Source organism: Geospiza fortis, unplaced genomic scaffold, assembly GCF_000277835.1.
Source record: "Geospiza fortis unplaced genomic scaffold, GeoFor_1.0 scaffold132, whole genome shotgun sequence".
NCBI classification, from domain to species: domain Eukaryota; kingdom Metazoa; phylum Chordata; class Aves; order Passeriformes; family Thraupidae; genus Geospiza; species Geospiza fortis.
Window position 1 is genome coordinate 243,648 of NW_005054446.1, and position 24,177 is coordinate 267,824.

General features: G+C 46.5%; 2 protein-coding genes across 2 annotated transcripts; one reads left to right on the plus strand and one right to left on the minus strand.

The window, feature by feature from the left end:
* Positions 1-347: 347 nt before the first annotated feature.
* Positions 348-3,790, plus strand: PHF13 (PHD finger protein 13; the record flags this gene model as incomplete). Its single annotated transcript, XM_005427488.3, has 2 exons — positions 348-921; positions 1,294-3,790. Coding segments are annotated over 2 exons (801 nt in total), but the record flags the coding sequence as incomplete, so codon positions are not given.
* Positions 3,791-4,955: 1,165 nt separating this feature from the next.
* DNAJC11 (DnaJ heat shock protein family (Hsp40) member C11) lies at positions 4,956-20,949 on the minus strand. The gene is made up of 15 exons (XM_014309684.2): positions 20,756-20,949; positions 18,691-18,764; positions 17,396-17,497; positions 13,217-13,345; positions 12,530-12,652; positions 12,001-12,074; positions 10,861-11,050; positions 10,421-10,506; positions 9,861-9,977; positions 8,747-8,902; positions 8,559-8,628; positions 8,378-8,435; positions 7,604-7,746; positions 7,035-7,164; positions 4,956-6,432 (listed from the first exon to the last, which is right to left on the minus strand). Exons 1-15 carry the CDS (start codon positions 20,841-20,843, stop codon positions 6,407-6,409), a joined length of 1,566 nt encoding a protein of 521 aa, XP_014165159.1. The 5' UTR covers positions 20,844-20,949; the 3' UTR covers positions 4,956-6,406.
* Positions 20,950-24,177: the final 3,228 nt, after the last annotated feature.

Genomic DNA, 24,177 nt, shown 5'->3' on the forward strand with positions numbered 1-24,177 from the left:
ACAGGGCTCAGCGGCTTGGGGACAGAGGACAGTGCCTCAGGGACAGGGCACAGCCGTTCGGGGTACAGCACTCTGGGGGACAAGGCACAGTGCTGCTGGGACAAGGCTCAGCTCCCCGGGGGATAGGGCACAGTGGCTCAGGGGACAGGGCTCAGCACCCTGTGGGACAGAGGACAGTACCCGGGGGAAAGGGCTCAGCCCTCGGGGACAGGAGACAGCACTCCTGGGGACAGGGGACACCACTCTAGGGGACAGGGCACAGCATCTCAGGGGTGGGTCAGAGTGCCCTGGGGGACAGGGGACAGTGCCTTGCACCACATGAGTCTGCTCTGAGTCAAACTGTTACCTGCTTCCTGAACGTGTTGCAGGAAACGCCGCTGAGGAACAGCCCCAGCCCTCCCAACAGTACTGGAGGCACGATTGACAGCGATAGCTGGGATCCTCGCTTCAATGACACCCCCTCCTCTGTCTCCCTGCCCACCAAGAACAGAAAGAACTTTAGCCAGCTTAAGCGAGCAAAACCGTATGGTTCCCTGTTCCAGCGGGCAAAGGCCAGCAACTTCCTGCCAGAGAGAAAGCAAATCGATAAGATCAGGAAGAAGAAAAAGCTGAAAAGGAGGGAAACAGAGGTGTCTGCAGAGGAGGACTATGAGGAGAAGCTGCTGGATCTGGAGGCAGAGGACTCTTACGCAGAGACGCCGATGAGCCCCTCGTCAGAGGGCGACCCTCAGTCTGTGACTGAGCACTGCTCAGTGTGGGACTCTGACACCCCGTCCAGCGTCTCCTACCCTGCTGTGACAGCCGAGCAGACGGTGGAGATCCAGAGCGTGGGCAAGCGAACGGTCATTCGGCAGGGCAAGCAGGTGGTCTTTCGGGATGAAGATGGCACCGGTGATGACGAGGACATCATGGTGGATTCAGGTAGGTGGCCTGGCTGTCCGAGAGGATTAGCCAGGTGGAAGTAGTGGTTACTTGTAGCCTGAGGATAATGCCAAGGAGCACTGCCTGGGTGGAATTCAGGAGCAGTTGGGTTTTTGGGGGGAAGGGAGGTGGGTTGGCTCTTTTGTGCAATAAACTGAGTGAAAAGCTGCAACTTTATAGAAGCAGCATCTCCTCGATTACGGCCTCCTGTGTACTGCTGAGAGTCTCTTCCCGTGCAAGAGAGACCTGGAAAAAGCAGCAAAGTGCCTGTCTTTGAAACCCAGGTAGTTAATTTAGCATGAAAGGAGAGAAAATTCTTGGTGTGAGAGGCATCAGCTGCTAAAAACGTATCTTTGACATTTGTCTTTGCAGATGACGACTCGTGGGACCTGGTCACTTGCTTCTGCATGAAGCCTTTTGCTGGGCGGCCCATGATCGAGTGCAACGAGTGCCACACTTGGATCCACCTCTCCTGCGCCAAAATCCGCAAGTCGAACGTCCCAGAGATCTACATCTGCCAGAAGTGCCGGGACTCCAAGTTTGACATTCGCCGCTCGAACCGCTCCCGGACGGGCTCACGCAGGCGCTTTCTGGACTAGGGGGGAGGCACGTGCTGGTGCTCTGCGTGGGTGGGAGAGCCGTGGGTGCCGGCTGGGAGGCCGGGGAGGGCTCCCCTGAACTGCTGCTGCTCAGGCAGGAGGGCTGCCCAGCCGGCCTGTGGCCCGGGAGTGAGGAATCACCGAGCCGCGGGCAGCCAGAGCTGGGAGAGGCCGACTGGGCAGAACTGTGGCGAGAGACTCTCGAGGGACAGACAGAGCTCTCTGAGCTCAGTGGAGTTTTGTCTGGTTATGGTGACTGGGTGATGTACTATACCTTTGCCAAGTAGGTTTTCTCATCCCATTGGGAAACTGCAAATCTTCTCTGTGCTAGAAAACTCCTCCTCCTCCCAAAGAGGGAGGGGAGGTGGAGGGAGTCTGTGTGAAGAGTCTGAAAAGTAAATGGCCCTGTGTTTTAAATTCAATGTGATATTATACCTGCCCATTTGTCCGTATAGATCAATCTTAGATATCCTGAGACTCCATAGGAGTCAGCCTCAGTGCTACCGGCCTCTGTGTGATCTGCTCCTTCCACAGGCCTGAGCAGAGGGGAGTTCTGTCATTTGGCATCATCCAAGTGCAAACGAGACTCGGGGCTCCCTCCTGTGCCAAGGGACAGCGCTCTGGTAGGAAGGAGCAACCCTTTTCCTGGACAGGCAGCGTGGGGGATCAGTGGCACCAGATTCCTTCCTAGAAGGTCTCTTCTTACAGTGGTTTTTTTGTGATTTATTTGCATGAACAGCTCAAATGTGTGTATGGGGGGAAACTGCTCCATTTCCTGTCCCTTTGTTAACCTCTATGGTGCTGTTTTAAGAAGATGACTCTCCTTTTTCTCAGCCCAGAATTCAAATATGGGCTGTAAAAGGGGCCAAAGGAAATGTAGAACCTGGCAGGTCTGGTTTGGAATTTGATCATGTCCATCCAAGTATGACAGCTGAGTTGATTTTTACTTTTGCTGTTTGTTTTTTGAAACTGGACTGTAACCAAAAAGCCAGGATCTTTATTCTGTTGGTAGCAATGACAGATGAAATGCAGGCAATGCAGCTACAGGATGAAGTGCAATGAGGATCCGTCTGGAGTGGACAGGAGAGCGTTGAGGCCCTGGCCAGCACTGCAGGCAGGACCTCCTGGGCCTTAGCCCATGGGAAATCCCTTCAGGACCACAATGGGAAGTCACAGCTCATGCACAAGGCCAGGGAGATGCTGGCATTGTTCCTCAATGGCCAGACGGATCCACATGGATCACACAAATTGGGTTGATGCTTCAAGGTGTGTCTCTGAAGTTATGCCTGAAGAACAGTGTGTGCTCTGTCCAGGAAGAGGCTCAGAGAAGCGCTGGCTGGCACAGCAGCTGAGCCAGACCAGCTGTGCCAGCAGGAACATGACCCCAGGAGTTCTGCAGTCACACAGTGTTGGAGCACTGCCTTGTCTGAGGACTGGCTCACCGGGAGATGCATCCTGGTGATGACTGAGGGTCTTGCTAGCACACAGGGGTAAGTGCCCTCCTTCAGACATCGGCCCCAGGGCTGCCAAAGCCTCAGGCAGCCCAGTACCACAGGGCCCTGGGGCTCCACGATGTGGGAAAGGGTGACGAAAGTGCACAACACGCAGCTGTTCTCTCCTGGTTCTTGAAAAAAATCTCGTTCCACCAAGCTGTAACACCTGACTGGGTTTCAGAAAACCAGCTTCTGTGAAATCTCTCAACCATGACTGTGCTGTGCTGCCTTCAGAAGCTATGTGGAACCACCAAGGAGTTTGCCAAAGACTCGCTCCCAATGGCTGCCTGACTGTCCTTTGCAGCCAGAAAAATAACCAAAGTTCTCCAGTGCTGCCATTTCCCCAGAAAGGCTTTGGAAGATCCCGGCCACAACTGCACAAGAGTTGGACCTGGTCTGAAATTCGTATCTCTTGTGTTTACAGTGTGTCTGCAGTTCAACTGGACCTCTGTGGACGGTGTTCCTGAAGCTTTTATGGGAGAAATGGTGCACTGTCAAGTGAACTGGCTCTTTTTCACAGAGGTGCAACACTAATCAATGTGACTGACTCTTGTTCTGTCCCCTTTTCGGATTTATCCCAGTGGATGGTGTCCAGCACGTTACAATATCAGCAGAGAGAAATAAAAAAGTAACATCTCCATTCTTTTAGTTCATCACTTTCAACCATGTATAATTATAGTTTAATTCAGAACTTTATTTTTTCATTAAAACTTCTAATGAACCATGTTTTTTTCTTACATGTGAGACAAATGAACAATGAGTTTGTTATATTCCAAACTCAGGAGTCTGCTGTTATGATTTATTGGTTTGTGAGCTGTTGTGCCAGGCAGCAGGAAGACTTAACACTTGAAGTGCTCTTCCCAAAACAATACACTCAGGTGGGGATAGGAAGAGCTGGCAGGTATCCCCACCTTTCTGAGGAGCAGCTGCTCCTTGCTAGAGTGTGGGACATGGTGATGGAGCCCTGGGCTGGGCAGGGAGGAGGGTTGGGAGGGAGGCACTGCTTGAGTGGCTGCAGACAGCAGGGACACTGCTGGGATTGTGCCAGGGGCTGCTGAAGGGTGCAATGACTGAGCTGGGGACAGGGCTCAGGCCAGGATGCCGATGGTGTCGGAGTGCACAGTGCTGGCAGCAGGTCCCTGCAGCCTCAGAAACAGCCCTGGGGCAGCACTGCACCCCCTTGTGAGGACTGGAGGCTTGGCCAGACCCAAACCAAACCCCTATGAACTCTCTGTTGAAAGAGAAATCCCTCCCCACCACCAGGCAGCACCAAGGACTCCAAACCCCCCAAGAGCTGCGGGAGCCTTGGTGCCACCCTGCAGCTCGTGGATGTGCCACAAGCCCACGGGCACTGCTGCTCAGCCAGCTGCCATCAAAGCAGCAGCCTGAACACCTTGGCACACTGAAAAGGCAGCTCAACCTTTTGGAAATGGCACTAGGTCATGCTGGAAGCTAGGCTGGAAGCTCAGCTCTGCTTGCTTAGAGCTTCTATTTTAATTCTGTTGGTAATTTTGAATTATAGAGAGTTTATTCATAAAAAGAAGTCCCAGGGGAGTTGTGGCTGTAAAATGGCAGCTGCTCTCAGCAAGAATATGGTGGTGAAGGCTGTGGTTCTGCAGTGGGGCTGTTCTTACAGTTCTGGCAAAACATGGCACTGATAGAAAACAAGGAAGAGACTGGGGAGACTGACTGAGCATCTGGCTCTCAGGGATGCTTCTGTGCCACGTCCTAGCCTCTACAGGCTGGCTCCTCATTTCTGACCATAACACCTCACACAGTGACATCAAAAAGGAACTGGAGGAGATTTAGTTTTCTGCCCAGTCCCACCCAGCAGAGGTCAATAAGCTGGATGGGATGGAGAGTGCTGTTATATTTACAAACCCTTGCTTTCCAGGGGTTCATCTCAGGAACTTCCTACAGATGCAAAGGGAATGGGAGCTGCTTTTCAGCTGAATATAATTTATTGCACATTTTACATTTACTTTGAAATCAACAGAACGCTACCCATAAGTGAAATAAAGCCTTGCACCATGAACTGGTCACAACTGAAAAGTTTTGGTTTTAATAAAAACAAATGAACACCCCTTCATAATATGAACTTTTTTTACAGGGGAAAGCATTTCTTTTGGAAATCTCATTCTCCTGGTGCAGTGACCTGAGCACAGAGAACCACAGCTGCACAGAACAGGGGCCAGATCCATGTCAGGAAAGGAGTTATGGCAGGAGTTGTCGAAAGCAAGTCTGCACTGCCAAGACATGGATGTTTTCCCCTCTGCTGTCACCCATGAGCAATGAAGGCTGGTTTGGACCTAGCCAGAGCAAAACTATGATCAAGGAACAGCCACCACGATTCCTTGTCTCTCTGCAAAAGCCTCAGATGTGCTGATGTACCCAGCATGTAGCAGATTCTACAAGGTGCTGTTTCCAGCTGCTGTATCACCAGCCCAGGACTGTCCTGCTGGAAATCCCTGACAGGGCTTCTAGGCAAGATAATGCCAATGGTTCTATGCTGTAACTGCTGCTTTTCAGAAAGAGCAGATGAGTGTTACATTTTCAGCTCTTAATCCATTTGGCCTCTCTCCTCACTTTGGTATGGTTTACTTTATGAACTACATTTATTTTTGCTAGAAATAAATTAGATGTGAAGAGATAGTTGCAGCATCAGAATCAAATGAAATTAATTGCTGTCCTTCTCCCTCACTCGCTTTCCTCTTTTCTGGAAATCCTTGACAATACATGGTTGTGGGTGGCAGAAGAATTAATAAAACTATGATACACCGTGTCCTTGTCTGGAAGAGCAGTGTTGGAAATAAGCAGCTGGACAGATTGGTGCTGAAGAGGTCCATATTACTTCAAAGGCAAATTCATTCATATTTAAGCACATATTTTTCTTAACAAGTGCATTTCAAACACAGATTTGAGACTGAAACAATCACTGACCTCTCTCCAGAAGTATTTGTACAGGGGACTTCCAGCAGGTGGCCAGAGAACTGAAATTCCCCTCATGAGAAGGAAGGAGGTGTGTTACCTACCCCAGGAAGTACATGGAGAAGTAAGAAGAACAGGTCTTCATCCCTGCTGAGTGCCAGGAGAGAAGTGAGTGCAGGAAGGGGCTGTGGCCAGCTGGGAGCAGGAGGCCCCTGAGCCCCTGGCAGAAAGCACTGTGCACTCAGAGTCACGCTGCTTTATTGGGTACCGAGCCACAACTCAGATATTGCCTGGGAGCCGCCTGCAGCAGCAGGGTCTGTCCTTTTGTCCCTAACAGAACTGGCAGGACACCTCCTGCTATACAGACAGTAAAAATAAAAGTGTCTCTGTTCAAACTCGCAGCGTCCGGGGGAGGTTTTGCAGTTTCTGTTGACCCAGGTACCGTGGGAGACGCACGTTCCCGGATTAGCCATCGGCATCGATCCTGTGAGCTGTGGGGAGAACAAAGAATTGCACCAAGGACAGGCAGCAACACTTCTGGCTGCTAATTAGACACAACTCAAATAAGCCTCCAATGCACTTCTGGGAGCTCTGTCAGTTGGATGTGCTGCTCACACTGGGCAGGGAGCTGGTCTAGAGCAAACAAAGGTCTGTGCCCTTGAGCCAACCCACCAGACCCGCAGGAGTGCCAGTAAAAGTTGTCACAAGCAGATCCTAGTTTCACAGAGCTATTCCAGCAGGGAAAATATTTTGGCAGGTAAGATAAATGGGGACAAGGAAGAAATCTGACTCAGGCCTTCATACATTAAATTCAGTCCCCAAATGGCCACCAAGTGCTGCAAACTGCACAGAAGGACAGTGGCACCTGTGGGAGGCCTCTGCTTCCAGCCCCAGTTAGAGATACAGACTAGCTGGTACAAACTGCTGCAGAGATGCTGCTGAGTTCTTTTGGGCCTTATTCCAGAGGCAAGTCATGGTCAGCCCATTCCAGTAACCCCAGTTCTGAACCCCAGGTCTGTGTGCTTCACCACAGAGCTGAAGCAGTCCATTACTGGTTCCCCAAAGAAGATGCTGAGCAGTCTGAGCTACTTACATTGCTTTGGTATCCTAAGGGCCTCATTGTCAGCTGACATCACTTGGTGCAGAACTCCTCGGAACTGATAAAGCACTTTCAAACTCTTCTCCTCACCCACACAGGGGTCGTAGAAGCCTGGCAGCCCAGCCTTGAATCAGAGAAGGACAGACTGAGCATCAGGGAATGGACTTTCACAGCTCTCCAGCTGGCCAAAAACATTTATTACTGCCAAGGACAAGGTGTCATAAAGAAAAAAAAAAAAAAAGGAGTTTTGCTGTCAGCAAGTTGAGACACTGGGGAATCATCTCCACAAGTTTTTGAGGCATAAAAGTAAACCAGGGGGGTGGGAAGTTTCTGGTGTACAGCCCCAAGGTCTGTAACACCCACTGTCCCACTGGCACTGGAAAAGCCCCAAGAAACAGAAGTTCCTGGAAGTTTGTAATAAATACTTGGTAGGTAAATGGCATCTGTGAATTGATCCAGAGCCACTGGAGAGATCCCCTGGCAGGACACCACATGGTTCAAACAAAATTCTGGGCCACACATTTGAGTCTCTGAATCTGGGCTTTGACAGGACATCTACGTACCTTGGAGGCCTCTGTAAGGATGAGTTTAGAATCCTTCACCAAGCACTGCAGAGGCACAGTCACATCTATAACCTTCACCTTCTCATTCTTCCTGCTGTTGTCGTTAACAAACTTCCCATACCAGGCATTCACTACAATCAGACCTGCATTTCCCAGGAAATCACAACTGTGATGGAAGGCTTCCACTGACAAAAAGACCATCCCAGCATTTCTCTTGCTTTCAGTGAGATTTAATTCTCCTGGCCTGGACCCACACTTCCCAACAAAGAACAACATTTTTGCTTGGGTGTTTGTTAGCAACCTTCAGCACTAGAATGGAGGGACAGGACCTCAGTGTCACACTGATGTGACAGTCCAAGTGGATTTCAGTTCACTTTGGAACATTCTGTGGAAAACTGCTAGTAACCATAAGAGATCAGATTCCCATTACAATCCAGGAGCAAACCATGCAAGGAAAAAAAATCAGTGAAAGCTGAACTTCAGACTACAACTTTTCCACCTTTTTATAGACATATCTCTTTCTGGGCAAGAGGTAATTCCAGACTGTTATCTTCAGTCTGTTGATCCACTTCACACCATGTCCCAAGATAATATTCTGTGATCCCTCCTAAGCTCAGGCACCTGGAGCTGAGTCATAATGGGGCTCCCTCACTATGTGCACAGCAGCAACTAAGCTGCACTTTATCAGGAGTGGGAATGAAGAAACACCACCTTTGCATTATTCCTTCTTCTCTCCAAATTTATAGAACAAGTAAATGATATCATAATCTTTACCCATTCTGGCTTCCTCTGCCTCAATTATCCTTCGGACTGACTCCTGCATTAACCGGACCTGTCACGACACAAGTGGCAGAGCAGAAATCACACAGGGTCACACACTGTGGCCAAAGGAGAATGGTCCAGAGTGAAAAGAGTTTCCTTTCACTAAGGGGACTGAGTTACAAGAAAGACTCACTGCTGCTTCAGCCTCCTGCTTCTTCTGTAGGATGTCACTGGCTGTGCTCTCCCGCTGCTTCTCCAGCTCTCTGGCAGAAGGAAGGCAGAGCTGGGATTCAGGCAGAAACTGGCAGGGTCTCCTTACCCACCCCTCAGCCTCACACAAATAACCCCAAGTGAGACTTCCTGAGGAATGTGCAAGCTCACCTCTCCTTCTGTGCCCTGAGGTAGGGTTTGATGACCAGCCTGTGCATGGCAAAGTAGATAACGAGAGGTCCCACGGTGGCATAGAACACGGCGCTGGGAAGCAGCTGATCTGTTAGATGGACAGGGAAGAAGTAGGTCTGGCTGGCCCTATTCAGCCTGCAACAAAGAAGAGCAGAGGGGATGGTAAGAGGAAAAGCAGAGCTGAATGTGCTTGATGAAGCACGCTTAGCAGCAGTGCTTGCTGATGGACCAAGGGGAGATGAATGAGGAGCTCAAAATGTGAAAAGCCTGATAAACTGAAAAAGCCAACGGCAGAAAAGGCAGCTGACACCAGCCAGAGCCAGACTTTGAAGCAGCAGCTCGTGATGGTACCTGACCATTCTAAAGTTCTTTTTATAATCTTAGGAGAATTTGCTTGGTCATTAATTTTAACCGAAAAAAGGGACGAACATCCCCATGAAAGAAGAGAAAATGCTTCTAGAGAAGGCCTGTGCTCATAACACTGACATGGGCCCTCAGGGCAGGTGTACATGAATATTCTTCTGATGTCTGTAACAATATTTATTTTAGAAAACATGAGTTTCCTTGGGCCTGAATTCTTCAGGCCCTTCAGCAGTTTCACACCCCACCTGTAGCTGGCTCCAATTCAAGTGCACCACAGCACAGGGACACTTAATGAGCTCTGTCCTTCTGGGAACTGCACCTTGGTAATGGTACAATCACCTGCATCAGGTAATGGTAATTCCCTAATTCAAGCATTCACTTGTATGCAGCATAATACACATGGAATCCATTTCTACTAATATTTTCAGAAATCTTCTATTCACTTACCAGAGTGCTCCAAATCTCAATTTAAGCTGCATTTCAGAATATTCTGATGCACACACACACATACAGGTGGCCCAGGCTGTGAGTCACATCAGTGGAAAGCACCCATTGCTTATGATGGGCTTACAGCTTGCATTAGAGTTGAGGGCAGCTGCACCCTCTCCCAGTGATGTATCAATACACCTGCATTGATCTGGGACTGGCACCTTCCCACCTGAATACTGGAAATAGAATCATGGAGGTTATGGTCAGCCTCTGCAATAAAGAGTTGAGATCTTGAACTGACTTGATTTTCAAGGACACTCCTTGAGGAACACCAACGCTGACAGTGGCTCCTAAAACACTGTGTCTGGAGATCTTCCTCTCTGCTCCATACTCCACTATGGTCCCAAAGAAACCCACCCTAGAATGACAGAACCAAGAACTGTTAGGACAGAGAAGACACTTGAATTTCTCTTTACTGAATCCTGTAATTCCCAAACAAGTAAAGCATGGAAATGCATCTGTTTGCAGCAGATGTTGGCCTCTGGAAGATTCACAGTGTATCTCCAAGGTGAGATGAGACCTTCCAGCTTGCTAAGTAGTGAACAAGAACTTCTGGCTTTCTTATTGGGGATGATGCAGAGACACCATACACAAGTATTATTAGTTCCACATAACTGCAGAGGCACACAGGCCAAGCCTCTAAGACATTCACTTCACCCTTTACCAGACTTAAAGAGTGAAAAGCAGGCTCCCAAAGGCCACAAAAGTATTTGATTTGTGTGGAACCTGGAGGCCTACAGCAGCAGGAGAGGACAGAGTCCTCAGGCTGTGAGCAATGTGGATTCCCTCTTGAGCACTTACTTGAGAGAACCTTTCACTCGTGTTTGATCCTCATCCTGAAACTTATGCTGGTAACTGACCATCATGAAAGAATGGGGGATTCCCAGCTGAAACACAAGAGGCACAAACATATCAAAACACACTCCTGGCAACTGCTGCCCCCCCAGTTTCCTTTCTCACCCTTGAAGCACAGAACACAGAGCAGTGATTGCCACTTACAACCTCTGCTGTCCATGTTGACAGCTTGACCCTACTGCTTGACCCTACTGTAAGCGGACCCACATCACCTATGGCAATGCCAAGAGCTGTGCTCTGCCAAACAGCTGGTTACCTATCTTAGGTTTATCACAAGACACACCAACTGCTTCCTTAACCTGTAATCCCAAGAAAACACTTGGGACAGGAAGGTGAGGCTGCTCTCTCTCACGGGGCAGGATCCCTGTGCTGCCTGGGGCTCTCACCTGCATTGCCAGGGTGAGGTGGCTGCTTTTGGTGTCCCGGACAATGCTGGTGTTCATGGCTGACTGGATGCCCCACCTCCACTGCAGGTAGCCCATGGTGTTCTTGTCCAGGTTTCGGGCCAGGACCGTGGTGAGGCCGGGGCGGACCCCGCGCGACGAGAACTGCAGGGCACAGTTTGTAGTGATGAAACTAGAAAAATGAGGAGAAATTTGTCAGTGAAAAAAAAAAGCACAGGCTCCCAGCTGGCCTCAGAGTCTTTCTTGTCCAGGAATTTTTACTGAGTGCCCAGAGACTATCCTGCAAAAAGCATGATGCTCAAGGCTTTCAGGGAAAAGTAAAAATTAATTCAGACTGCCCTGAGCACAGCAGTGCCCAGGAGAGCAGGCTGTGCCCTGGTTTATTGTTTGTGCCCAGGCACCCAGCCTTCCCCTTCCTGCCCTGTGCAGGTAACATCCTGGTCTCTGCAGAACAGCACACTGGGGTGCTGGCACAGAGCAGCCCTGCTATTCAGTAATCCTAAAAAAACAGTGATAAAGCACTCTCTGGGGAACAAGAATCCTCTACAAGCTCTGAGGAATGGCAGATGCACTAAATTGGAAAATGTAAACAGAAGGAACCTACATGAGCTCCTATGATGCTCTGACATGTGGCTCCAATCACAGGCCTTACCTTGTATTCTCCTTTGCAACCTGAGACTTCTATTCATTTGTGAACAGACATGACACTAGTGTCAAATTTGGCATTATTTTCCTAAAATATGATACATGATCTCCTGTTTTGCTGTCAGAAACTCCCTCTCACACATGGAAGCCTCAGAAGAGATCCCCATTTTTTGTTCTGTTCCCAGAGCAAACTTCTGTTGCTCTGCCTCATGTATGATGAATCATGACAAGGTCAAGTACAAATCTAAGGATGTGGAACACAGATCTTCCTTAAACTGAAAATATGAAAAGGGAGGGCACCAACACCCAGAAAGAATGCAGGCATTTTGACAATACAAGTATGACCTTAACTCTAAAGTGTAAATACTTTATTTTGTAGGACAGAAAATGAATCCAAAATTAATGTGGAAGAGAATTCAAGTCGTTTAGCTCCTTATTGTGGGATATTAACCACTAGGCCATTTTTCTAATATTTACCATCTTGGTGTAAGATTACGAAATATCTTCAGCCCAAAGAGAGGTCCATGAAGGTCTCCAGCTCCAAACTCCAACTGTTGGAATACACAATACCAGAGTGTTAGAGGAAATCATCCTTTACAATAGTGACAAAGTATGGCAGGAGCATCATTTTCATCACAGCTGTTTTACACATCTGAGTAACATTTACCACCTCTTTCAGCACCCTCCCTTCTCTTCAGCTTTGCATTCAGAAGAAGAAAAGGTGTCTCACTGAGTTGGAGCTCATGGGTAAAACAAAACCAGTTTTGTAAAGCTACAGGTGACTGCTACTGGCACCTGCTTTGCTCACTCCAAATGGAGAGGGGAGAAAAATAAGAAAAAACAAGGTTTGGTATTCCCTTTTTCTCAAATTCCTTTAAGAAATAATTTTTCTACCTTTTACAGAACATAGAAAATGAGAGATGAACCACAGCTGAAGCTCCCTCCCAAAAAACAGAACACCAGGTAATAGATTGAATATAAAACTGCACAACAGGGGTACTCTTACCTCTCCCCATCCCTTGGCAGATGTCACTCGTCTCAGTGCAAGATTAATTGATCCCCCTCCATTCCCATTCTGGGTGGAAAGGTTTCCAGACAGTATTGCTGTATCTGTGGAAGTCAGGGGTGCCTGAAAAAGGAATATATTGTTTCAAGTACCTCTGATCCCAGTTCACACATTTAGTGCATGTTCTGCAAGGACATAATCACCACTGCAGAGTGTAAATGGTTTTGTAGTCAAACATCAAGCATGGCAAAAAGTCAGATAATTCTTACAGTACCAGACACTTGTGACACCTGTAATGCACCACCTTGAAGTCCTGACCTTGAGCTGTAAACCATTCTCATCTCTCTAGCAGACTAAATTTCTACAACTCTGTGAAAGAGGAAATGCTTCCCATCCTTTTCCTTATGCTTATCCTCAGGACTGGGTGCCATTTGCTTTCATCCACTGAACACATCCCATTCAGTGACAACTGGGCTCTGAGCATCTCCCTGCCAGGAGGGCAGGACCCTGCAGCCCACAGAGCAGGTGCCCAAAGGCTCCAGAGCCAACCCACCATTCTGCTGGCCCCAAGCTGCCTCTTCCCACCTGTGCTGTCCCCCCCAAACCCTGCTGAGAGGCAGGAGCAGTGTGTTCTGTGCTCTGCATTCACCCACGCCCCTCTCACACGGCAGAGTTTGCCCTCCTCACCTCGATGGACTGGGATATGTGCATTTTGTTTATCTCGATCTGGGGAAAGCTGCTCCCAGGCACATCTTCATACTCCTCGTCATAGCGATCAAACAGGTCAGTGGCATCTATTCCCACACTAATTGTTCCCTGAGGGATGACAAGTGAAACAGGCATTTAGCATTAGCAAACATCTGGCGTGCACAGAACAAGTGGCTGAACCATCCCTGGGTATGATTACATTTTTGTGCAGCTTTCCATTGCTCTGCAATTACTTTTGCCACTCTAAAATGCATTTCCTAATGCACAAAACAAAAGTGAATGATTACAATATTCCAAAACAGCAATATAAATCATCAAACAGACTGGAGAAAAGACAATTTTTCAGCACAAACTCAACTTGCAATCCCAGGAGGTCATTTTTCTATTGTGACACATTACAGAAGCAGGTAGAACACCTTTACACAGCAGGTTTCTTCTTTCCCCACAAATGACTGTGCTCTGTCAGTATTTAGAAGTTGAAATAATATATTCTAGAAATTGATTTTCTTCAATGGAACTTGGTCAGAAAACCTCTACAGGCTTCTTCTTATGAGTTACCTAAACCAACTTAGTACTGAACTGTATCATTCACTTGCAATTGATCTTGTTAGCAAAACATTTTGATTTCTTCTTCTAGTTTATATCTTGTGATCAGAAAGAAGGCTTGAAAAAGACATACTTTTAGCAACTGATAAATATTTCCTTTCTCAGACCATAGAAAAACTTATTCCTATAAAAAACTAGGCCACAGCACAATAGTCTGGCTACCTGCTGCTGTTCTCCCTCAGACTAACTGCAGGAGTGTGTTTCTTTGAAAAGAGCACAATTAGGTACTTGACTGGGTCATAGAACTTCAAGAGGCTTTGGAAACCCTCCCTATGGACCCATCTGACAGCATCCCAGCTCCTATAAAACACACAGATTGCAATAAAAACCCCCCTCTGTGCACAAGCACAGACTGAACTCTGAGCAGTTTGTATAGGGAAACTCAAGAGCTGGGTAGCTACAAACCCCATCCACACTGAGGCCAAGCATGGCTGGAATAAATCCTTATTTCAGTCTGAGGGAGCATTTTTCCTTGATTGCTCCACTCTAATCAAATGCTGGCCTGTAAATAAAGGAAGAATTGCAGAGTCTGACAGGACTGGAATATTTCCTCTGCCTGGGCTCCCAGTCTATCTATTTGCTGTGGAGATTCCCAGCCTCTTCTCAGTGTTAATTTTCTGATTACTTATGAAGCAAAAATTGGATAAATATTTAAAAACTGAAAGGTGTGGTTATTTCCAGTTGAATCCTGGAAGAGGGGCTGTGTCCCAGCTGGTTACTAACCAGCCTTGGCAGCTGGTGAATTTCAGAGCAATTACATTCATTGTTCTGCATGGTGGTGGCACCAACAATCAGCTTCTGCCCTTTCTGCACTTTCAGGAATCATCTGCAAAGTCACCTTTAGGTGACTCCAGGCCCTACAGCTTCTCCAGTTTCAGCCCTCTCCTATGCCATGCTGTTCCTTGAAACGAGGCCAAAAGAAGAGGGAAGCAATGGAAAACCTCTAACCACCCTGTGAGGGCTCAGTCCTGTGCCAGCAAACACCCATTTGGAGACAACCTTGCTGTACTTGGCTTACTGGTGCCACAATGCTGCACTCTTTGGAAAGATGCACCAAGATCCACCCACATTCCTGAATTTCACTGCATCTCCTTTCTCTAAAACACACTAAAAATATTAGGATTTCCTTTTTCACATGTATGAATTGTACAGCAAATATTCCTCCTAAGGAAAAAAGGAAAACACCTGAACCTCTCCATGAAAATCCACAAGATCTGCTCAGAGAAAAGGAGTGTCTGTCTCCCTGTTCTCCAGCAGAGCTCCTGCTCTTCTGCCTTCCCCTGAGGTGAGAAGTGGACCCTGGGCAGACCCTCCACCTCCTGCCAAGCAGGTGAAGTCACCCTGGGAGCTCTGTGGATCCTGGCAAAGAAACTGGTTCAGGCACAAGCACAGGAAAAGCAGCAGATGGCAAAGTTAAAAATATTCCCAGAGAACAAGAGCACCCCTATGCCTCCGGATAATGGAGGGGACTTTGCTGCTCCCAGCTCCCAGCAGCCACCTGCTCCAACCATGGAGGAGCTTTCCCCAAAGGAAGGGCAGCAGGAGAGAGCTGGAACTCCTGCTCAGGAGTCAGTGGTGCCCACACTGTGCTGCACAGAGCAGCAGCTCAGCAGGGCAGGAAGCAGGAGTGGCACAATGGAACCATCAGAGCGGGGACTGGCTTTTAAAATCACCTTTATTTGCCAGCCTGTGAAAAGGAAACAGGCTTCACTGATGGAATTCGTAGATGTGCCAGAGGAAAATATACTTCCTCCTTACTTTTTACTTAGGGATTTACCTTCAGCAAGGTGATACCTGTAAGTTATGCCAGGCTTTGCCTTGAGGCACCTGTGTTCCTTACATATTGACCTTCCACAGCAGGAAAATAACTGGATTTAATTTCTCCTAACAGGAAGTGGTTCTTCTTAAACCTAGTAATGAACTTTTCAACCCTTCTGCACATCTCTGAAAGCAAAAACAAAGCTCTAAAAGCAAATAGGAGACTCAATTTCAACCCTCCAAATTGCCTACATCTGGTTATTGCTCAACATTTCTGGTTAAAATGCTTTATTTTTGTGAAACTGTTTTATAGAACCGACAAAATGTTGGAAATTTTAAAATAACTTGTGCTCGTGTATGAAATGATCACAGCTGTGCTCCCCAATTCCACGGGAACACTGCCTGGAGAGGCATTTCCATCAGCTGCCAGCCTGCAATTGCTGTAAACACCCAGATGGTTAATTTTATCCCAGGACACAGGCTCACAGTGCAGCTCGCAGCCACGGCGAGGCACCCAGGGAAAATGTCACATTCCTGAAGCAGGGAGCAGCAGAGTGGGAGATAACCATGCCCCTCTCTGAAAACACCTCTCTGACCCCACTCACCCACACCTCCAGCAGGGATAGTCTGCCCTGCCTGGCTTGTGGCACACAGAAATCTCTTCCTGCCTGGAATAAAGCTGTCAACAGATACTCACACAACACTTTATGCTTGTTTACCCTTCTAGTACAAACCAGTTCTTAGTGTCTATAAACTACTCACAGCCTGGAGATCTGTACAGCCCAATTGCTTTGCTAAGAGCAGTGCACATCCAAAGGTGGTGCCAAGGTGAATGTCTCAAAATATTACAGCTCTGCTTAGATGGATGTTTTCCTTAAGATCCAGTCCTAAGCACCATTGCAATCCCACATCTGTCCACTCAGAAGACATTGTGATTTTACACTAATCTATGAATTAATTTAGTTAATAGTAAGTGCAGCTCTTGGATAATGTTACTCATTGCATAAGAACCAAGATTGTTGTGATTCAACAAGCTTTGAAACTTCAGTCAGGGACCATCCTGACAAACCCCACGTTTGCCTCACACACTCATCAAGCCAAGAGGCAGCAAAGACACCGAGAGTCTGAGCTATGGATACTCTGGCCAATTGCCATGCCCATCTCTTCCTGCCATCCCAAAGGTATTCCTCAGCACCTCTGATCAGCCAAGGTTAGCTGAGGTGAGTCAGACACTGCTCAGACTGAGATGGGAACAGCATCCAGGATGATTCTCATCCTGAGGGCACGGTCACCCTTTCCAAAAACAGGCACTAAGCCTGTTCAGATTGACTTTGCTCACTGTGCTGCTGCCCAGCTGGCTTAGGGATGCTTCAGATTTATTGCTGGTTTCAAGATGCATTTGAACAGCTCCCTGCCTTGTTGTGACACTGCAGCAATGCCAAAGGGAAAACCTGTCAGGTAACTGCAGTGAGTTACAATTATTTAGTGAACTTGGAAAGAAATCATAAATATTTCAGTGTTAGGTCTATTTTCTAAAAATTGCTGAAAAAGGTATTTTGTCTCAACATGTTTTGCTAAGAAAAGAAGAGCATTCAGTAAGGGATTGTTAAAAGAATGAGCTGTTTGCCCTATATTATGCAGAAAAACTGCATATGCAAAAGACAGAAAGTCATGCAGCAAGTGTAGACACCTGAGGGGCTCTTTCCTCTGGGCCCTCACCTAGGCTCAGCACCCCCTGCACACTGCTGATAATTACAGACCCACTCTTGAGACCAGGATTAAGTCTTTGCTTACCTTTGGATTAGTTCTCTGCTGCAGTCTCCTCTCTTCCCTCTCTCTCTGCAGACGCTCAAATTCTTCCCTGATTTCAGCTGCAGTTCTCTTTCGTTCCACAACCTGCTCAAAAAGCAACGAAAACCAAACCATTACCAGACAGAGGCTGCTCAGGGCATTGCAGTGCTGAGGTTCAGAGACCTTGGGTGTAGGATGCACTAACACACTGCCCCAGCTGCTGCAATTTCAACAGTCAGAGTTTGGAACAAAGCACCTGGGCCAGATCAAAGGGCAGGCATAAGTGAAAACCCCATGTCTTGAGAGAAAGGAAAATGGTTTTGTTGTTTCCATTCCCTTGACAAAACCAGGACAAAGAGCTGTCCAACCAAAAGTACAAGACACTGCAGTGCAGCTGTTACCCTCAGCGATCCATTAAGTGCTCTACCAGGTGTGGACACAAAAATGAAAATAACTGAAAGCCTCTGGCCTGAGGTGAATTGATTCCACAAGAGCTGTGTGATTTTAGGCTGTGCTGGTTCACAGCTGCTTACCTGACATGAGTCAGGGAATGAGAGCTTTATACAGGCCCAGTTTTGGAATGGATAGAAAGAGTATTGGATTTGGCTCTTCAAAATAAGATCAAGTCTGCCAAAAGCAGTTAAAAAAATCTGGTTTCCAAAGCATCTGTTACATGTTGGATCTGCTCCACATTTCTAGCAACTGACTCCAAATTTGACCTTGGTGCTGACCTGGCCCAATACCACAGGATTCTGCTTCAAGCAGCATAGTGCAATCAACCAGGGCTGGCAGAGGCTAGCAAGGGACTCAAGAGTTGGACAAACATGAATGGACAAGTTCTGTTTCCAAGCCCATAAAACCCAACCAAAACTAAACCAAACACATTAAAAACCCAGCTCGACCCACCCCAAAAAGCCCAGGAAGAAAAAGTAATTTCAAACTTAGAAGGTAGTTGATGCTGAAAAAAACAAGTTTTGGATGAAAAAGATGGGACTTGATGGACAATAATGACACATTTGTCTCAGATAAAGATGTTGCCTGTCATAGTAATATCCTTCCAGGGAACTCTGAATGTCAGGTTTATTGTTCTCTTGTCAAGTGCAAAACCAAAGGGTTCTCTGAAAATCCATCATGGTGTTCCAGCAGGGACAGAGAGAGACAGAAATAACTAACCAAGGATGCCTTCAAACCAAGAGGCATTTATTACCAGCCAGGTGTCAGTGCAGCTGATAGAACCATGGCAGATAAAGGTGGGCTTAGTCAAGGCCACTGGCCATAATGTGCTCAATTTCTCTCACCTCCCAGCCTTCCATCTCCAGTCCTCTCCTCCCATATATGTCATAGATGGCTCTGGTCTGTGGATCACTAAGCACTGTAAATTGAAACCAAAAGAGGAGAGAACTCAGTTTTTGGTCTTCTCCTCAGATTTCAGAGCAAAACACTCATGATATTTGGAGTTCAAGCACAAATCCTAGAAACATCTCATTCTACAGTTGCACATTAACTCCTTTGATGCTTCCACGTGCTTTATTGACAAGACATACTGACTTTTCCCTGCAACAAATCCAATTTTTTGCTCATTTTTCTAAAACAAGCAAGTGGAAAGAACACAAGAGACATGCAGCCTAAGTGAATGTGCATGGGGGGTTTCTAACACTGCTTTCTTTGAAGGTGACACAAGCCCTCTACCAAACATGGAGATTATGAAAAATTTGGCCAGAGCAGTCCCTGGGTCTTTTCTGGGATTGCCATCCAGCTCTGTCTGGCTTTCAAAGCTCTGTGGGGCTTCCTTTGATCTTCCTCATCAGCAACGTCCACTGATCCTTTCCCAGCTAGTCCCAACAAAGGAATTTCCACGAGGCAGTTCACACCTTGCCAAGCATCAATAAGGGGTAACAGCAAAGGTGTGTGTAGAATCTTAACCTCCCAAAATATCACCCAACACAATGGACAACACAAAATATGACAGGAGACTGCAGAACAGTTACTTTAGAAAAAGACTGGGCACAGAATTAGGAAGAGGGTAAGGTATATTTAAATGCATAAGCTCCTATAACATATCTTTCTGTAAGAAAAAATAAATCAAAAAATTATCACTATTTCCTCCTCCAGGGTTCTAAGACCAGCTTTATCATTATCATGTATTTCTTGAGGCTGTGGGAAAACTGATGTGTCCCCAGGGAGCTGGGGGAGTATAGTAAGGCAAAAAGAGGCTTATACTGGTAATTGAGTTTTGGTCTGAAGTAGTGGAATATTATTGGACTTGTTAAATGTCACAGGCAGACATTGCTTTTTATGAATTCTGATAAAATGAATCTTTTGTTGTGTGATACTAAGAGATGGAAGAGAAAATAGAGAGGAGCTGAAGTGGCTCATTTCCAAGATGTCAAAATTTTTGCTTGTAACATACTGCACTCACATTTGGTACTAAACAAGCACCAACTTCCATGTTCACTGCAAGGCAGAGCCAAGAGCAGCCAGAAAATTCAAAGGGAAGCTGCTGCCTCTAATGTAAGGCCACTCACCACACTAAAATGAAATTACTGAAGCATTAGGAGTTTTTGTTCCACACGTCATCAAGGTCAGACTTTCCCTGCTCTCCCAGCAAAAGCTTCCACATGTCCCAGCACCCAGCCTAGGGACAGCAGGAAAGGCTCCACACATGCTCAAGTCCAACTGGAAGGAGCAAATGCTTATCAGTCAAAACCAGGGGTGCAAAAAATATTCACTCATATTTGAGGTTGAATGGGGAAATATTTATTCAGCATTTTGCTTTAGTTTCTCTTTAGCTCCAGGACTGGGTGCACCAGGTTTGTAACATGGATGACTCCTACCATTCTAATCCATCTGCACTCCAGGTGCAACTTGCACACCAGGATTAAAGTAAACTTCAGTTTAATTCAGAGTATTTGAAAAGGGCTTTGGCACAAAAATAAACTAACTGCTATGAATCAGTTGTCCTCCTCTCAACCAGAGCATACAGAAGAACTTGCTAGAAATGGAGATCACAGCCAGGTGACAGGGAACAGAACCCAGGGATGCAGCAGTTCATCAGTGTAATATGAAATTATATCTCTATTTGAAGCTTTTTAGCCTTTATTCTCCTATGGAAGGGTCTTTAGAAGTAAGGGAAGTGATGAGAAGATCATTTACAGAATGCAGGAGGTAAGACAGACACTCCACATCTCATTCCCTGCAGCATTTATATGGCATTTCCCCTCTGACTTATGGTACAGAAGCAGGAAACAGCATCGGTAACTATCACCAAATTTAATTATTACTTTGTAATAATAAATATCTTCAAAAAGCATGAAGACACAGCTCTCCTAGAACCCCCCCTGCAAAGCTCAGCCTCCCCCTGACCTTCATAGGCTTGGTGGACAAGGTTGAAGAGACGCTCAGCCTGGCTTTTGAGCTCGGGGTCGCGGTGCTTGTCGGGGTGGTAGAGCATGCACAGCCGGCGGTACGCCGCCTTCAGCTCCTCCTGGGAGGCCTGTGGAAACCACCAACAATCAACAAGGACAGCCAAGGCCACTGCCAAAAGGCCACTCTCAAGATCAGTCCTGAAAGGGAAGTCTGTCAGCTGTTACGTTGCATGACTTTGGACCAAAATCAAGAACGGATCATTGGTTCGCTACATAAGTTAATAAAATATTCAATTATCACACCAGGATTGTCCACGCTATCTGCAGTGCAACAAAGGACCTCAATAGCTCATCAGTGCATACCCAAGTACAAAAAAATTATGTAAAAACCCCAACTTTCATGTTCAGACTAGTTGTATTAGGCAACTACCTAATACAGGTATTAGGTAGTTGCCTAATACAACTATATAAAACAGGTATTACAGTTGTATATAGTTGTATTAGTAGCCTAATACAAGTATATAATACAGGCATTATAGTTGTATATAGTTGTATTAGTTGCCTAATACAAGTATATAAAACAGGTATTACAGTTGTATATAGTTGTATTAGTAGCCTAATACAAGTATATAATACAGGCATTATAGTTGTATATAGTTGCATTAGTTGCCTAATACAAGTTTATAATACAGGCATTATAGTTGTATATAGTTGTATTAGTAGCCTAATACAAGTATATAATACAGGCATTATAATAGCATATAGTTGTATCAGTTGCCTAATACAACTGTATAATACAGGTAATTCCCCTCCAAATCAGAGAGCAGGAAAAAGCAAAGTCATCTCAGATAAAAGTACATAAATTCAGAGATGTACAACAAATTCTACTCATATTTCAATCTTACCCTCAAAGGGACACTGTAACTATCCAAAAGCACAGACTTTCCACAGCTGTAAAGGTAAGAAATGTAAAGCCATGGTTCTGTTCTCATCCCAGCACCTGCCCTGTGCTCCCCAGCAGGGTCAGTGTTGTGCTGTGAAGGAGGAAGGTGCCTCATCTGTCCACAAAGCCAGGGACAGATAACCATGAGAACAGTGTGCCACCACACACATCACGAATGAACCTGCCTTGTCCTTTACTGCAGCCACTCCGGGACCTCAGATGGCACCTGGCCTCCTTCCAAGAACAAGGATGGCTCTTTCAGAATCAATAGGGAAAAACCCCCTGCTCCTTCCATTATCATCTCCCAGCAATGTTATTTTTGGACTCTAGAGAGTCTTGGTAATCTCCTCTCTCTCATCTAACCCTGCTACATCCCTTGCATTGCAGTTCCTGTTCCTGCCCATTCCTTGGAGATTGCTTAACACCGACTGTTCAGAAGTGCAGTTGCTAAAATCAACAAGAACTTCCCCCAGGCAGAGCTTGAAAGAGCCCAACCATCCAGTTCCCAAACTGTCCAGGCAAGAACCAGTTCCTGGGCACAGGAAGCCATTCCAGGAGGAAGATCCAGAGTAAAATAACCAAAACCTGATGGTCCAGGCTGTCTCCAGGGGCTGCCACAGTCAGGACCCAGTGCAGTCAGTGAGGGGGGCACTCAGAAGTGGATTTACAGACACAATTTCCATTTACTGTTAACACCCTTCAGGAAGCAAAGCTGTCAGAGATTCCTAGCTTTTACTGGGGAAATAAAGTTCCTAAAAGGTAATTTCTTGAAGTAACATCTTTTTTACCACTTGTGGCAAGGAGGGTTTCCATCACAAAAACACACTCACTTGTGTCACAACACCAGGAATCTGTCTGGATTTGAGGACAGCTCAGAATGTTTTTTCTGCACATTTGTATTGTTGCTTGTTAATGTTTTGAAATGATACAGCAAAAGGGGAGCTGCCAAATTTGCTGGTCCCAAGACAGTAAGGACAGCCACAATTAGCTTATTTCTTTTTATTACCTTGTGCTTTCTCAGATATCAAATTTAAACTCGACTGGGAAGGCAGTGGAACATATACCCCCAAAATGGCATTTTTAAATCAAATTAATGATAAATGGTTTAATGTGCTATTGATTATATAATAGAAATGAGCAGGTTCATTTTTCATAAATGCCATGTTCAATAAAATGTTAGATTGGGCATTTCATCATCACTGAGTAGTTTGGGTCATTGGTTCAATATTCCATGAGCAACAGCCTCTTCAAAACCACCAAAGAAACCCTGACATCGTTTTTAGACTGCCAGGAAATGCAGTCACAAACAACAGCATGTAAGTTACATTTTTATTACCAAAACTCTGGTCAACACTGAAAGGTCTCATTTAAGGTCTCAAACACAGCACCGTGTTTTTAGCAGACTAACATGTCTAAAAGATGAATCATTCACACACACACAGAGCAATTCCTGCTCACAGGATCCTGCCTCCATGGGGTCACTGCAGCTCCAAGCTCAGCTGCCACATCACCCTGTGTCAGCACCCAGACATGCTGTTCACCCCTTCCACTACAGGACAGTACTGCTGAAAATAATTAGCAATCATTAACAAAGCGCCCACTCCTCTCTGTTGGAATTACTCCCTTGCAGACCCCTTGTATTCATTTTCCAGCTCCTTGCTGTACAAAACCTGAATGTCCTGCTCTGGAACCTGGCTAAGTTAACCATTAAACCTTCCCCAGCAGTCACAACCCTCGCGTGGTTCCCACCTCTGTTCTAACCTCGGCACGCCGCTGACGTTTTGGAGGGGAATTACGAAAGCTCCCAAGGAATGTACAAGCATGGCCTTGCCGGCTTTAAACCAGACGAGGGCTTGATTTTTTTTTTAAAAGGAGCTCAGCATCAGAGAGTTCTGCAAACAGCATGACCATCACACGCTGTTCCTTCAGGAATGCAGCCGATTCCTACACATGAGGCACAGGGGACTGTCCCTGCAGCTCAGGCACTGACAGGAGTTCCAAAGGGAATTCTTCCAAGCTCTCAGACTGAATGGCTTCCAAGTCTGGATATCCTATTGCACGGAGCAGTGGTGGTTCAATACGAGCCTCGTCCAGCCACAATAGCCACACCCAGGCTGATGGACTGGATGGCCTTTTTATACATTTTTATATACACACAAATACATATATAACAGCTATACTGCTGCTGCACTCGCTGAAACAAACTACAGCACAGTTCCTACATCCAGATCTTTGTGGATCTGCCTAATAATTACTATAAAAAAGCGGTTATCTCTCAATAAGCTCCAAACTGTTCCGGTGTAACAAACCCGCACCAATTAATATCCATCTATTCTTAAAAGTGAAATCAAGGATTCTCGATCTTTTTTTGGCGGGATAAACGTTTTGCAGAAAGCCCTGGCTGTTTCCAAACTGGAAAGGTTCGGGAAGCCTCCCCAGCCGTGCCCCAGGGGACGCGGGTGTGCGCGGCGTGCGCG